This window comes from Anas acuta, chromosome 28 (assembly GCF_963932015.1).
Source record: "Anas acuta chromosome 28, bAnaAcu1.1, whole genome shotgun sequence".
Lineage (NCBI taxonomy): Eukaryota > Metazoa > Chordata > Aves > Anseriformes > Anatidae > Anas > Anas acuta.
This window is the reverse complement of record NC_089006.1, coordinates 792,453-806,532: the sequence shown is the minus strand read 5'-3', so window position 1 is coordinate 806,532 and position 14,080 is coordinate 792,453. Positions and strand designations below refer to the sequence as shown.

Genomic DNA, 14,080 nt, shown 5'->3' with positions numbered 1-14,080 from the left:
TGTGTGTGCACACGTGTGTGTAAATGTGCCCCCATGTGTCCCCCCCCCGGCACACGCGTGTGCAGCCGCTGCCACGGGCCTGGCGCACGCCCAGGTGCAGGAAGGTGGCGGCTGAGGCCGGTCACGGGCGGGTGGCCAAGGACGTCCCCGGCCCTGTCCCCGTCCCCATCCCCCCCCCGCACAGCACCAACACTCCGCCATGACCCAAAACCCCCACATTTATTACCAAAATTCACAGAGCGAGCGAGGGGAAATAATAACAGGAAGGGAAATAACAGGAGGGGGAGGACACGGTGGGGGGGGGCTGCTAGGAGACCAGAACGCCGGCAGAGCCCCCCTTGGCCCCCTCGGCGCCCTCCTTGGGGGGGGGCCGGGGGTCGTCCTCCCCCAGCAGGCGGATGTTGTGCTTCTCGCGGAACTCCGTCAGCTCCCGGCCCTTGGCCTGCAGCTGCTGGCTCAGCGACTCCAGGATTTTGCTGATCTGGGGGAAGAGACAAAAAGTGTGGGGGGGGTCAGGGGTCGAGGCACGGCGTGAGGGGGGTGTTGGGGGTCTCGGGGAGCCCCCCCCCCGGTCCCTCACCTGCTCAAGGTTGCTCTCCAGCGCGGGCAGCACCTCCTTCACCGTCCTCTCCACCAGCACGCCGCCCACCATGCGGTAGCAGCGCCGGGTGACGTCCACCTCGCGCAGGGTCTCGATCACCAGGCTGGGCACAGCGCCGGGCTGCTGGGGGGGGGGGGGGGCGGGGGACGGGACCCCCAGACTCCCCCCCAAATCCCCGTGTCCCCTTCACCCCCCCCTTGTCACCTTCTCATTCCCCAGGTCTCCCCCACACTCTCCCCACCCCACGTCCCCTTCACATCCCTGCCCCCACCAGGGCCCCCGGTGTCCCCCTCCCACCCCTGGCTCCCCCCGTGTCCCCCCCCGGGACCCCCCCACACCCCCGTTCCCCCCGGTATCCCACCTTGAGCCCCCCTGTGTCCCCCTCACGCCCCCCAGTGCCCCCCCAGGTGCCTCTCCGTGTCCCTCTCACACCCCCAGGACTCCCCCGGTGCCCCCCAATCCCCCCGGTGTCCCCCCATGTCTCCCTCACCCCCCCAGAACCCTCCCAGGACCCCCCCGGACCCTCCCGGTGCCCACCCCCGACCCCTCCGTGCCCCCCTCACACCCCCAGGACCCCTCAGAACCCCCCCGATGCCCTCCAGGCTCCCCCCGTGCCCCCCCAGTAACCCCCCCCGGACCCCTCCGTGTCCCCCTCACCCCCCCGGTGCCCCCCATTCCCCCTCACCCCCCCAGGACCCCTCAGGACCCCCCGGTGCCCACCCCCGGACCCCCCCGGACCCCCCCGGTGCCCACCCGTGCTCGTTGAGCTCCATCTCCAGCTCCGCGGCCTTTGATGCCAGCCCGCGCTGCTCCTGCCTCAGGCGGTTGAACCGGGCCACGACCTGCGGGGGGGGGGCGGGGGGCGCTCAGGGAGGGGCCGGGACCCCCCGGGACCCCCCCCGGTGCCCCCCCCGTGCCCCTCCCACGCCCCCCGGTGCCCCGTGCCCCCCCCCCCCCGGACCTGTTCCGCCGTCAGCCCCTTCCCGCCGGGCGCCGCCGCCGCCCCGGGCCGCCCCCGCGCCCCGTCCGCCGCCATCGTCGCCCCCCCCCTCACGCTGCCCCCCTCCCCCAGCCCCGCTTCCGGCTGGTGGCGGAAGGGGCGGGGCCTCTGGGGGGGGTTGGGAGGGGAGGGGGAGGGGAGGGGGTTGAGGCTCGTCCCGGCGCCATCTTGGCTGAGGGCAGCGGCGCCGCGGAGCTGAGGCGGCCCCGGCGCCATCTTGGGTGAGGGCAGCGCGGGGGGGACTTTGGCCGCCGGTGGGGAATGTACGGGACGGGGGCACGGGGCAAATGGGGGGGGCTGGGGGCAACTGGGGGGTCCTGGGGGCAATTGGGGGGGTCCTGGGGGCAACTGGGGAGGTCCTGGGGGCAACTGGGGGGTTTCCGGGGGGTAATTGAGGGGACCTGGGGGGTCTTGGGGGTAATTGGGGGGGTCGTGGGGGCATCTGGGGGGGTCCTTGGGGTAAATCAGGGGTCGTGGGGGCAGTAGGGGGGGTCCTGGGGGCAATTGGGGGGGTCCTGGGGGCAGCTGGGCTGTCCTGGGGGTAACTGGGGACTCGTGGGGGCAATTGGGGGCAGCTGGGGTAACTTGGGGGTAATGGGGGGGGGTCCTAGGGGAAACTGGGGGGTCCTGGGCGCAGCTGGGGGGAGCTGGAGGCCAACTGGGGCTGCCCGAGAGGATTTGGGGCAATTTGGGGCCATCAGGAACCTTTGGGGGGGGCTTCGTGGGGGCAGTTTGGGGGAGGGGGAGCACACGGTGGGGGGGCCGGTGCCGCCCCCTCAGCCCCAGTGGGGTCCCAACACCCCCCCCACACACCCCTGGGTGCCCCCCCAGGCTGAGAGTGGTGCCCCGGCTCCCCCGGCCCCGCAGCCTCTGCAGCCCCCTGCCCAGGTACCCCGGTTACTGGGGGGGGGGGCAGGGGGTGACCGAGGGGTCCCGGTGGCGGTGTTGGGGGCTGACCCGGCCATGCCGCAGCCGTGGCACCATGGCGGGGCCGAAGCCGCTGGTGGCCGTGGGCCAGGTCACCTCCACGCCCGACAAGGAGCCCAACTTCGCCGCCTGCTCGGCGCTGGTGCGGGAGGCGGCTCGGCGCGGCGCCTGCCTCGTCTTCCTCCCCGAGGGCTTCGACTACATCGGCCGCGACCCGGCGCAGACGCTCAGCCTGGCCGAGGGCCTGGACGGGGACCTGATGGGGCGCTACGCGCAGCTGGCCAGGTAGGGACCCCCCCCAGGAACCCCCCCCGGTGATGCCCCGGTGGCCGTGGGGGTGACACCGGGGGTGTCCCCGCAGGGATTGTGGCGTGTGGCTGTCCCTCGGTGGCTTCCACGAGCGCGGGCGGGACTGGGCGGCCACGCAGCGCATCTACAACTGCCACGTGCTGCTGGACCCCGCGGGTGAGACACAGCCCCCGGCACGGCCCTGCCGACTGTGTGTGTGTGTCCCCCCCCCTCCAATTTTGTGCCTCGTCGCCCCCAGGCCGCGTGGCGGCCGCCTACAGGAAGACCCACCTGTGTGACGTGGAGCTGGAGGGGCGCGTCAGCATGAAGGAGAGCGGCTTCACCAACCGCGGCACCGAGATCGTGCCCCCGGTCAGCACGCCGGCCGGGAAGGTATGGGGGGGACAGGGACACGCCCGGGGGCTCCCCCCCCCCCCCACCCTCCCGATGCCGTCCCTAAATTGTGTCCCGGTCCTGCTCCCGCCCCCCAGCTCGGGCTCTCCATCTGCTACGACCTGCGCTTCCCCGAGATCTCGCTGGCGCTGCGCCGAGCCGGGGCCGAGATCCTCACCTACCCCTCGGCCTTCACCGTCACCACGGGCTCTGCGCACTGGGAGGTGAGCTCTGCCCCGGGGGGGGAGCTTAAAAAGCCCCTCAGGGGCAGGTGGCACAGCCGTGGTCACCTCGTCCTGCCTCCCCCCCCCCAGGTGCTGCTGCGGGCACGGGCCATCGAGAGCCAGTGCTACGTGGTGGCGGCGGCGCAGACGGGCAGGAACCACGAGGGTCGCGCCTCCTACGGCCACTCGCTGGTGGTGGACCCCTGGGGCACGGTGGTGGCGCAGCGCGGCGAGGGGCCGGGGCTGTGCTACGCCGAGATCGACCTCGAGTTCCTGCAGCGCGTCCGCAGAGAGATCCCGGTGCAGGAGCACCGGCGGCCGGACCTCTACGGCACCGTGGGGCTGCCCGCAGCACCCTGAGACCCCCCCCCGGCATCACAACTCCCCCCCCCGGCACCACCCCGAAACCAGAGCCAGGCTGGATCCGCTCCATTTCGGGGTGTTTTTGCCCCAAAAGGCAGCAGCTGGGGCAGGAACACGCACTCAGGGCTCACCCCGTGTTACAGGACCCCCCCCCCCCGTGCTGCAGCCAGGGGGTGCTCCCCGCTTTTTGGAGCCCCCCCCCCCAGCACGGGGGGGCGCAGTGGGGGAAGGAAGGAGGCAGGCACTGCGGTAGATGTTTATTTCAAGAGAACCGAAAGCTACACAGGGCATCGGACTGTTAGAGTGAGGTTTAAAAAATACAGAAATCACAGAAATTACACCAAGGTGTGCCAGAATCGTCCGTAAGCAGTGGGGGGGGGGGGGGGGCACAATGGTGACAGGGGGGGAACCACAAGCCCCCCGCCCTGGCTGGGATCACACCCAGCCCGCACTGCCGGGGGGCAGGGGGAGAGCAGCCTACAGCCGAGCAGGGCTGGGGAGAAAAACCACAAAATTAGGGTGGAGCTGGAAAAATCTCCCCCGGGACCCCCCCGGCAGCAGGCAGCGGTGCCTGGATGCAGCCAAAGGCCGGCACGCTGCCGGCCGCGCGCCAACACGTGCGGGCAGAGCGCGCTGCCTGCTGCCAGCAACAGACAGGGCTGGCCCCCCCGCGGCCCAGTTTGGCCCAGTTTGTCCCAGTTGCTCACAGGAGAGGCGGAGGGGACGGGCAGGGGGCCGGAGCATCCCTCGGTGCTGGTCCTCCCCCTGGCCCCGGCAGGAGGGGGCACGAAGGCACACATGGTCCTGGGGCAGCCTGGGCGAGGGGGGGCTCGACTCCTGAGAAACCCACGGGGGAGGCGGTGGGGCAGCATTTTGGGGAGAAACGGGCTGGATTCTGCCCGCCTGGCACCAGCCAGCCCTGCACAGAGCTCGATGCCAGGCCCCTGGGGACGAAGCCCCCCAGCCCCAGCCCTCCCGTTCCGAGCCCCCACGCTCGCAGCTCGCCCACCCCGACACTGACGCGCCCCAGGCAGGGTTTTTGCCTTTTTTTTCTTTTAATGGATACAAAATAAAAGAGAAAAAGGAAACAAAGCAAGAGAGAAGGTGACAGGACAGGAAAGGGGTGAGAACACGTAAGCCTCCGGCCGCTCCCCCCGGCTCCGGCCCGGCTCCTCGCAGCGCGCCGGGCCCCGCGGCCGCACCCATGCGGGCGGGAGTCCAGCAAGGGGAGTAAATGCTCTTTTTTTTTCCTTTTCTTTTAGAAAAACAAAAAATAAGAGAAGAAAAGCTCGGATCCCACCAGCCGCTGGGCGTCAGGGGGCCGTCTGCAGCATCAAGTTCCTCAGGAGTTTCTGGCGCCCGACCTCGTAGTCCTCCTCGTCCACATTGACCAGCAGTTTGATGGCTTCGTGGCCCACGGCTTGCTTGAGCGAGTCCGTGATGAAGACGCCCTTGAGGGCCTCCAGCAGCGAGCCGTTGATGTAGTCGCGCCAGAACGCGTCGAGGTAGGTGAGCTCTGAGAACTTTATGTCACAGATGATGGAGCCCAGGTCCCGGGACTTGAGGATGGTGTTGGCCTGGTTGAAGCGCTCGAACTGGCGCTCCAGGGGGTCCTGCTTGTTGGAGAAGACGTTGCCCTGAAGCGCCGTCTCGTGCTGGCAGTACTCGGCTCGGACTCGCAGGCGGATGTCTGCGGGCAGCGGGGACACTCAGCGCGCCGGCCCCGTGCGCCCCCCAGCCCCGGCGTGGGGCCGGCGGCCCCCCCAAACCCCCGCCCCTTACCACAGGTCTGCTTCTCCTTCGGGTCCGGCGTCGCCGACTTCCTCCGCTTGCGCTGGCTGCTGAGGGGGGCCCGGCCGCGGCCGGGCCTCTTGGTGCAGATCTGCGGCCCCGCCGAGGAGCAGCAGACCACGGGGTGGTGGGGAGGCACTGCACGGGGAGGGGGGCGGCTCAGGGCTGTGCCCGGGACCCCCACCCTCCCCACCAGCACCTCCCAGTCCCCCCGAGACTCTCCTCACACACCCGAAGCTTTAACACAACCCCAGGGCAGGGAACACGGCGGGGGTGGTTTCCCCTGGGATAACGCTGCTGCTCGTGTCCTGCACAAAGCCCTGGTTCCTATGGGGTGGGGGCTCCTGCATGGTGGGATGCAGCCCCCCCGTGCACTGCTGGGACAGGCAGGCAGCAGCCATGGGTTAATTAATCGTTAGTAATTTGTGCGGTGGCTGCTGCTGGGCAGAGCGCGCTCCCCGTTAACGGGGAAATCGGGGAACCCACAACCAGAGCGGGGGCTGCCGTGAGCTCCAGATCCCCAAATCCCCCCCGGGTGGGCACTCACCTGATTTGTGGGGGTGGCCGAGGCCGTGCTCCGCGTCGCTGTGCGCCCGGGGCGTCACGTAGCGGATGGATGTCTCCTCCAGGTACTTGTCCACCAGGTCCGGACACACTGCGGGAGGGGAGAGGCCTCGTGTTGGGGGGGGGACACAGCAGGGCCCCCCCAGCACACAGATCATGCTTAGAAGGCGCAGCGCTCCGTTTTCAGGTATTTTGTTTAAAAATAAAGCCCAAAGTCTCCTAAAGGCCGTGCTTTCTGTCACCGAGGGCACCCAGCCCCCCAGCCCCGGTGCTCCCCAGCGGCACCACACATCGGGAACGGCCACGGCTCGGCCGTCCCCTCGGAAAAGCTCCATTTTAGAGCCAAGAACTCAAAAAAACAACAACAAAAAAAAAAACAACAGACAGCGCTGTGTGGGAAAGGCCACTCGCACGTTACCATGGCTACTCACAGCGCCCGGCTCAGCGCAGCGCCGTGAGCCCCGGCAGCACGGCCACGGGGAGCGGCCCCGGACGAGTCCCCAAAGCCCCGGGGGGCCCCGGCCGAGCCCCCCAAGCGGGACCCAACGTCCCGACAGGACTCGAGATGAGCTCGGTGTCACCGAGCCGTGGTGGCCGGTGCCAGGTCTCGGGCCCTGCGCAGCCCCAGGGCGAGCCCTGAACCCCGTGCGGGTGGGACGTGCACGCAGCCAGGGCCTCGAGGGGCTTTTTTGAGGCATTTCCATCCCAGCGGGGTGCTCCCGACAGCGGGGCCCCCTCGGGGCTGCCCGTCCCCACTGCCACAGCACCGCGGGGACACACGGGCTGGTTTTTGGGTGCTCCTCAGGAGCCGGTCCCAGTCCCCATGAGGGTGTTTGGTGACCCTCTGATCCCTCCTGCCCCACAGGACTCCCCACACACCGCTCCCTGCCTTCCCCCCGCACTAACCCGGGGCTGATTTTGCTCTTTTTGTGTTTAATTAACCCATTCCCATCCAAACGGGGCTGGACAAGCACCAGAACAGAGCCCCATGTGCTCGGAGCGTCGCCTCCCTCAGCCGTGGCAGCACGCCCAGCTCTGACCTCCGGCTCTGCTGCGTGTGGCCGAGAGCAGCAACCCCCCCTGCGCTTTGGGGTTTTGCTCAAAACGAGCAGAAATCTCCCCAAAAAGCACACAACAAGCGCTGTAGCACAAGCATTCATGCCCCGAGCCCTGCACAAACCCAGGGACGCGGTGCCTGACCCCGGCGGTGTCCCAGCACGGCTCCGTTTGGGTGGAAACCTCCCCAAACCCACACAGCCGGAGCCCGGGTCGTTTTCGAGGCTCCTCGGTCGGGGTTTCACCCCCTGCCGGGGTTGTTTGGCCCCAGCACGATGGGTCCTGCACCCAGCCACGAGCCCCCGCTGCCTCTCGCCCCAAAACCTGCCTCTACTCGCACTCTCCTCGCTTCCCCAAGCGCTGGCACCGCAGCTGCCCACGGCGGGAGCAGAAACCGGGGAGCCTCAGCAGCCCAGAAGTGCCAAGAAAGCACAATTATCCTCGTTTACAAAGAAAAATGCAAATTCTGGAGGCAGAATCCTGCTGAAGCGGCTGCCTTACACACCCCTCAAACCAGCGAGCTCTCCTCGGCTCCTCCGGCCCCGGTCAACCTGGGCGAGGTTCCTCAAATTGAGGTTTCGGCCCCAAAAAAGGCCCAGGGCTGAGCTGGCGGGGGAATGAGGTTGGCTCATCCACTCAGAAGCTTAACAATGGCCCAAAACGCACCAAATCCACCCAGATTTGGTCAGACACAGAATCACTGCTTGGATCCCGGAGCCAGGCCCAGAAGAAACGGCACCGAGCAGGGGGAAAACGGGGAGCAGGACGGGGAGCAGGACGGGGAGCGCTGCGGGGACGCCGCTCCCAGGAGGCGAATTTGGGGCTGCAGCCCCCAGGGGGGGGTCGGGCACACCGGGGACAGGCTCGGGGGGCACTCACCGGCCCGTCGGCGCTTGAGGGTGACGTAGGGCAGCAGGTCGTGGCGGGTGATGATGCGCAGGAGCTGCAGCACCTGTCGGAAGTTGGTCTCGTCGCAGCGGCCCTGCCGCTCCAGCGCCAGCAAGAAGTCCCGGCCGCTGCGGATCATCCCCCGCTCGTAGTCGTCGATGACGTCCACGAAGAGGAAGGACAGCACGCGCACGTCGCGGTGCGTCAGGTGCGTGCCCACGATGTCGAACATGCGGTGCAGGCTGTACAGCCCGTGCTCGCGGTCACCCCGCTCCTCCGGCCAGGCCTGCGCCCGGCTGCGCTTGAAGGCTGCCATCCTCGCCGTGCCCGGCCCTGCGGGACAAAAAGGGGGGGGCACGGGGCTTGAATCCAGCCCCCGCCGGCACAGAAATCCCATCTTTGGCACACAAATCCCACCCTCAGCTCCCCCACCCCGTGCCCACCGAGTGCCTGCGCCCCGGCCAGCGTCGCCGTGCCGCCGCTCAACTGGGGGCAACTGATCTGTGCCCCCCCCGCTCCCTGACGCCCCCTCCCCAGCTCAGCACCGAGAGTTAGAAACCAAACCCAGGCAGCAGAGGCTGCCCCGAGCCCTGCCCTCAGCCCCCGGGCAGGGGGAGCAGCACCCAGGGCTCTGGGGATGCCCGGTGCCGAGGGGATTCCGCCGTGTCCCAGGGAGCAGCAGCAACAGAACGGGAAAAACTCCCCCAAAACCACCATACCGGGGCGGGGGGCACCGGGCAGCGCCCCCAGACCCTCTCACCCCTGTTCCTGTTCTGCTGGGGTTTTTCTGCTGGTAGCTGTGTTTTTTTTTTAAATAATGATGTTGAAGCACCGACGGGTGCTGTGGTGTGTTGCAAGGCCGCCTGTAAATCCCATAAATCCCCCCCAAATCCTCACCCACCAGCAGCGGGCAGCTCGGGGCCGCCGGCTCCCCAGGACAGCAGAGCCCCAGCTGAGCCAGAAGGGGCTGAGCTCATTTTGGGGTGGGGGGAGCCGCCGGGTGCCGGGGGGCAGCTCCCACCCAAACCCACGGGAGGGAGGCTGCCGGGTTTGGCTGCGAGCGGGGGATTCCTGCGGCCAGGGCCCCGCTGTGCTCACGGCTCCCCTCCCGCTTCGATCCCCGAGGATGGGCGCACACAGACCTCGGAAAAATCCCAAATCCTCAAGAAATGGAAAAATTCCCCCGAGGAGCAGCCGCAGAGCACGGAGGGGCTGCGAGCAGGGGGGGCTGCTGGCCCCGGGGCCGCTGCCCCTGCCCTGTCTCAGCTCAGCCCCAGCAGCGGCGCTGGGGCGGGAGGAGACGCAGCGAGCGCAGGGATCATTAAAATAATTTGGGGTGAACAGGAAAAACGAGCTGCTGGGGCGCAGGGCGCTCGGCAGGGACCCGGCTCCAGCCTCTCCGCGGGGCGCCTGGCACCAGCACCACGGGGGGGGCCCCAAAGGAGCACCACGAGGGGCTGGGGGCAGCAAAAGGCCCCAAATTGTGAGGGTGACGGGGGGGGGGCACGGAGCTGGCAGGGACAGGGCAGGACGGGGCGGGTAATTAGGAAGGGCAGAGGGCAAAAAAGGAGGAGAAGCAACGCGAGGAGCTGCCCCCCCCCCCGGGGACTTTTGGCCTTTCCCCCGCAGCACTTTGCCCCTGGGGCAGCACCGGGGGCACCGTCCCCGTGCCCACCCCCATCACGGGAGGGACCCCAAGAGCCCCCCCCTCGGCCACAGGGGCTGAGTGGACGCGTTCCAGCCCCAAAACCCCCCCCCCCGGGCTGCCCAGCGGGACGGGGGCTGAGCTGCCCCAGCCCTCCCCAGGGCAGCTCCCGGCAGCGGGGGTAAAAATAGAGCCGGCAGCCACGGCCCCCGGGGCCGAGCTGGGGGAGGGATCGGTGCTGCTGAGCGCTCAGCTCCTCGCTCACCCCCCCCTTCTAATCCCTGCCCCCCCCCGGTGATGGCAGGAGCCCTGCAGCAGCCCCAGCTCCCAGCACAGGGCCCATCAGGGCAGGGCCCGGGGCTGCAGCCCCCCCCGGGGGGGTGAGGAGGTGAAACGGAGCAGGAACGGGCCCAGAATAGGAGGGGGGAAAATCCCCGGGGGGGGGCACCGAGCACAGGGGCAAAGTCTGGGGCGGGCGGCGGGTCCCCAGCGGGTGCCACAAGCGACGTGTCCTGTGCCAGCACCAGGCAGAACCGAAACCAGCCCCACATGGAAAGAACCAGAAAATTCACCAAAAATTCACCTTTTTTTTTTTTTTGTCCCCCCCCCCCTCACCCCCCCTTTAGGGAAGGCAGCCCCGGGGCACTCAGAGCTCCAACCACGGCCACCAAGGCACAGGCAGGGACCACGACACGGACAATGTCACCACCTCAAGGCACCAAGGATCACACCCAGCCCCTTCTCGGGGTCCCCCCCCCCGCAGACAACCCCCCCCCCCACAGGCAGCAGCCCCCTCCCACCTCAGGGCCACCCCTGGGTGCTGCCCCTCAGCCACAGCCCCCAAACCTCCACTTGGGGCCAGCCCCAACGTGGCTCCCAACCCCAACACAGCCCCCACAGCCCCCCTGCCCGGCACCCCCAGCCCCCCCAAGCCCCCCCAACCCCCCCCAGCCCGGTGGGCGCCTTCTACAAGCAAGGGGCAGGGCAGGGCAGAGCCGGGGGGGGAGCGGCACCAACCTGCAGGAGCAGCTCCGCGGGCCTCGCCTGTATCCGAGCGGGGGGCAGCAGCCAAGCGGGAGCTCTGGGCAGGTTCCTGTCCCCTTTTTCTCCTCGGCTCTTTAAGCAAAGCGCCCGCCACCGGCACCTCGGCTCCCCCCGGGGGGCTCGGGGCGGCTCCGCTGCCGGGGGAGCCAAACTTCCAGCACCGGGCCTCGGCTTCGCTGCTCCAGCTGGTGGACTTGCCAGCAGCCCCCCGCGAGTCCTTTTGTTGCCGTTTCCTTCCCACAACTCTGACGCCCAAACCTTCTCTCTTTTTTTTTTCCCTACTTCACCCTGAAATACCTCACGGACACGGGGGGAGGAGGAGGAGGAAAGTCCAGGCCCAGCCTCGGGCTCCTGGGGCCGCCCCGTTCCCAGCCCCCGGCCGTTCGGGGTGACCCCGCTCCCTTCTCCCAGCGGCTCCCAAGCAGGGGGCGGCCGCTCAGAGCTCCCCAAATCCCTGCTCGGTCCCTACCGCAGCTCCAGGCGCTGACCCAGGTCGCGGCACCGGGCTCGTGCAGCCGGGCCGGCCCTCAGCCCATCCCTTCCCCCCCCTCAGGGTCTCAGCTCCGTGCCCGGCCTCGCTCCCCCCCGGCAGGGCCCCCCCGGGCACCGAGGGGCCGCTCGGCCCCGCTCAGCCCCGGCCCCGCTCCCCTCCTTTTACCGCAGCCGCCCCCAAGGCCTCGGCCCCACCCCGGGGGCTCCCCGCAGCCTCCCCGGGCCCCGCTCGGGAACCGGCGGGGGGGGAACCCCGGAACCCCGGCCTGGCGGTGGGGGGGGGGGGGGTGTGGGGATGGCACCGAGGCCGGGGAGCTCCGAGGGGGGGGGGGGCGGCCCCGCGGGCTGAGCGCTGCGGCCCCCCCGGGGCCCCCCCGCGGCCTCCACGCCCGAGGCCTCTCGGGCCGGGCCGGGCCGGGGCCTGTCAGGCGCCGCCGCCGCCGCTGCCGCCGGGCCGGGCCCTCACCGCAGGCGCCGCCGCGGCTCGCCCTAGGCCGCCGCCGCCGCCATGCCCGCCCGCTCGGCCCCGCTGCGCTCCCCCCGGGCCGCTGCCGCCGCCGCCGCTGCTCGGGCCCAGGCGCCGCCGCCGCCGCCTCCCGTCAGGGCCGGGCCAGGCTCGGCGCCGCCATGTTGGCTCCGTCCGCTCCGCTCCCCGCTCGCGGGCGGCTCTCGCGGCGCGACGTCACATCCGGCTCCACCCCCCCCGCGACGCCCCGCCCACATCCGGGCCCCGCGCACCTCGCCGGCTTCACGCCCGTTGGGAAAGCTGGGGGGAGAGGAGCCATGTTGGATAAGGGCAGGAGGGCGGGGACTTCCGGGGTGGGGGCCGCCGGCTTCAGCGCCCTTCCGGAGCGTTGCGGCGCGGCCGCCATGTTGGGTGTGGGCAGGCTGGCAAGGCGGCGGCCCGCCCGCCCGGTTGGGCGCGCGCCGCCGCCGCCATCTTGGGAGCGGGCGGGCGGGGTTCGCCGGGCGGCTTCGCGCCCATTGCGGGCCACGGGGGGGCGCCGCCATCTTGAGTGCGGGCAGAGCGCCGGGAGGGCGGCGGGGGGCTGGGGGGGGGTCCCGTGTTTGGGGGGGGGCTTGGGGTGACGGGGGGGGCCCGGGGGTCACGTGAGGGGGGGAGAAATTGGGGGGGGGGGGCTGGGGAATGCAGGCCCTGGGGGTATGGGGGGGGCTAAGGGGGGGGGGCTGAAGGAGGGGGGGGACACATGGGGGGGGCATTTTGGGGAGGGGGGGCCTGGAGGAGCCCCCCCAGCGAGAGGGGCCCGGGGCCAGGCCCCCCCCTTCCCCCCGTGCCAGGGGAGGCCGCCAGCACCCATGGGTGCGGGGGGGCCCCGCCTGCCCTGCCCATTACACCCCCTGGCCCCCCCCCCCCCATTTATCCCCTGGGGTCCGCAGGGTCGGGGGGGGGTCCCCATGCCCTCCCCCCCCCCCAATAACCCCCCCGTGCCCCCCCCCGTGCCCTCCCCGCCCCAGCACCGGGAGCTCCCCGGGGCGCTGCGGGGGCGGCCGCTGGCCCCGTGCCCCGCCACGCGCCCGCTGCTGCCCCGGGGCCGCTAATTAGCGCTAATTGCGCCCGCTAATCCCCCCCCCAGCCCCCCCCCCCACCGTGCCGGGGTGCGCTCAGCCAGGGTGGCCCCGGGGGGGGTCCCCGTATCCGGTATGGGGGGGGGGGGCAGGAGGGGAGGGGGGGCAGGACGGGTGGGGGGGGGGGCAGATGGACAGACAGAATGGGGGGGGTCGGGGGCATTTTTGGGGGGGGTCGTGGGCACTTTGTGGGGGGGGTCGGGGGCACTTTTTTTTTTTTTTTTGGGGGGGGGGGGGGGGGGGACACCAAGGCCAGGGTGGTGCCAGGCAGGGCCGGGCGGGTCGCGGCTGACTCAGCGGGGCCGCCCCGGGCTGTCCCCCCCCCACCCACCCCGAGGCCCTGCCCCCCCCCCCCCACCTCCCACCCTCCCGGACCCCCCCCCCGGGGCCGTCCCGCCCCCGCCGTGCCTATCCCGGGCGGCGCCGCTCCCCGCCACTGCCCCGCTCCGCGCTGCCCGGTGAGTACCGGCCCCGTCCCGGTCCCCCCCCCCCCCCCGTCCCGAGGGACACCCCCAAAATCTTACCCCCCCCCCCCCGGGTCCTGCACCCCGCTCTATGGGGGGGCCGGTCCCGCACCCCCCATTTTGGGGGGGAGCCCCCGGGTGGGGCGGTGTTGCCCCCAATGCTGCCCCCCCCCTTTATTAGACCCCCCCCCCGTCTCTTAGAGGACCCCCAGTCCTGACCCCCCCCCCTTTCCTGGAGGATCCCCCCCCTTTCTTGGAGGGAGCCCCAAATCCGGACCCCCCCGTTCCTAGAGGGATCCCCCCATTTCTTAGAGGACCTCCCTGTTCCTAGGTGCCCCCCCTTTCCTAGAGGGACCCCCCCCTTTCTCAGAGGGACCCCCCCATTCCGCCCTTCCCATCGGGGGGGACCCGATCCTGCCCCCCCATTCAATGGGAGCCCAATCCTGCCCCCCCTCTTTAGAAGGGGTTTCCCTCTCCCCCCCCCCCATGGGCACTCCCCCCAATATCCCATAAAGTTTGGGGGCGCCCTGGGGGGTGTCCCCCCCACCCCTCCCCAAGAGGCCACAACCCCCCCGCAGCGCTGCTGCCCCCGGGGGGGTTCAGCCTGGGCTGGGGGAGTCCTGGGGGGGGGTCCTGCGGTGCAGAGGGTGCCCCCCCCCCCCGTTTTTCCCTGAGGGCTGGGCTGGTTCCTGTTCCGGTGGCGGGCAGCTCCTGGGCCACGCCGCAAACCGCGGGGGGGTCCCCAAAACCAAG

The 14,080-nt window shown here is 70.6% G+C and overlaps 3 protein-coding genes across 7 annotated transcripts; 1 reads left to right on the top strand and 2 right to left on the bottom strand.

Moving 5' to 3' along the window:
• Window positions 1-200: 200 nt before the first annotated feature.
• Window positions 201-1,717, bottom strand: PFDN2 (prefoldin subunit 2). The gene is made up of 4 exons (XM_068662607.1): window positions 1,563-1,717; window positions 1,355-1,443; window positions 581-704; window positions 201-481 (listed from the first exon to the last, which is right to left on the bottom strand). Exons 1-4 carry the CDS (start codon window positions 1,635-1,637, stop codon window positions 308-310), a joined length of 462 nt encoding a protein of 153 aa, XP_068518708.1. The 5' UTR covers window positions 1,638-1,717; the 3' UTR covers window positions 201-307.
• A 20-nt stretch (window positions 1,718-1,737) lies between these two features.
• On the top strand, window positions 1,738-4,136 carry NIT1 (nitrilase 1). Of its 4 annotated transcripts, XM_068662601.1 has the most exons (7): window positions 1,796-1,864; window positions 2,433-2,489; window positions 2,574-2,813; window positions 2,890-2,993; window positions 3,076-3,209; window positions 3,308-3,433; window positions 3,524-4,136. In XM_068662601.1, coding segments are annotated over exons 1-7 (933 nt in total). In that variant the 5' UTR covers window positions 1,796-1,862; the 3' UTR covers window positions 3,794-4,136. The 4 variants fall into 4 exon arrangements, with proteins under 4 accessions (XP_068518706.1, XP_068518705.1, XP_068518702.1 ...); XM_068662605.1 differs by lacking the exon at window positions 2,433-2,489 and having other exon boundaries at window positions 1,738-1,822; XM_068662604.1 differs by lacking the exon at window positions 2,433-2,489 and having other exon boundaries at window positions 1,770-1,864.
• On the bottom strand, window positions 4,041-11,947 carry DEDD (death effector domain containing). 2 transcript variants are annotated; one of them, XM_068662600.1, is made up of 5 exons: window positions 11,743-11,947; window positions 8,087-8,428; window positions 6,135-6,242; window positions 5,579-5,725; window positions 4,041-5,486 (listed from the first exon to the last, which is right to left on the bottom strand). In XM_068662600.1, the coding sequence occupies exons 2-5, from the start codon at window positions 8,409-8,411 to the stop codon at window positions 5,110-5,112; spliced, it is 957 nt and encodes a 318-aa protein (XP_068518701.1). In that variant the 5' UTR covers window positions 8,412-8,428; window positions 11,743-11,947; the 3' UTR covers window positions 4,041-5,109. The 2 variants fall into 2 exon arrangements, with proteins under 2 accessions (XP_068518701.1, XP_068518700.1); XM_068662599.1 differs by having other exon boundaries at window positions 10,758-11,945.
• Between the last annotated feature and the right edge of the window lie 2,133 nt (window positions 11,948-14,080).

What these genes read in the sequence shown, in the direction of transcription:
- PFDN2 (XM_068662607.1), bottom strand. Translation starts at nt 1,637, where the DNA reads ATGGCGGCGGACGGGGCGCGGGGGCGGCCCGGGGCGGCGGCGGCGCCC. An exon ending in AGGGGCTGACGGCGGAACAG is followed by an intron (nt 1,444 to 1,562) that starts GTCCGGGGGGGG and finishes CCCCCCCCGCAG; the next exon opens with GTCGTGGCCCGGTTCAACCG. An exon ending in TGGAGAGCAACCTTGAGCAG is followed by an intron (nt 482 to 580) that starts GTGAGGGACCGG and finishes CTCTTCCCCCAG; the next exon opens with ATCAGCAAAATCCTGGAGTC.
- NIT1 (XM_068662601.1), top strand. An exon ending in CGCTACGCGCAGCTGGCCAG is followed by an intron (nt 2,814 to 2,889) that starts GTAGGGACCCCC and finishes GTGTCCCCGCAG; the next exon opens with GGATTGTGGCGTGTGGCTGT. An exon ending in TCAGCACGCCGGCCGGGAAG is followed by an intron (nt 3,210 to 3,307) that starts GTATGGGGGGGA and finishes CCCGCCCCCCAG; the next exon opens with CTCGGGCTCTCCATCTGCTA.
- DEDD (XM_068662600.1), bottom strand. Translation starts at nt 8,411, where the DNA reads ATGGCAGCCTTCAAGCGCAGCCGGGCGCAGGCCTGGCCGGAGGAGCGG. An exon ending in CCTCAAGCGCCGACGGGCCG is followed by an intron (nt 6,243 to 8,086) that starts GTGAGTGCCCCC and finishes CCCCTCCCGCAG; the next exon opens with TGTGTCCGGACCTGGTGGAC. An exon ending in GAAGGAGAAGCAGACCTGTG is followed by an intron (nt 5,487 to 5,578) that starts GTAAGGGGCGGG and finishes CGCTGCCCGCAG; the next exon opens with ACATCCGCCTGCGAGTCCGA.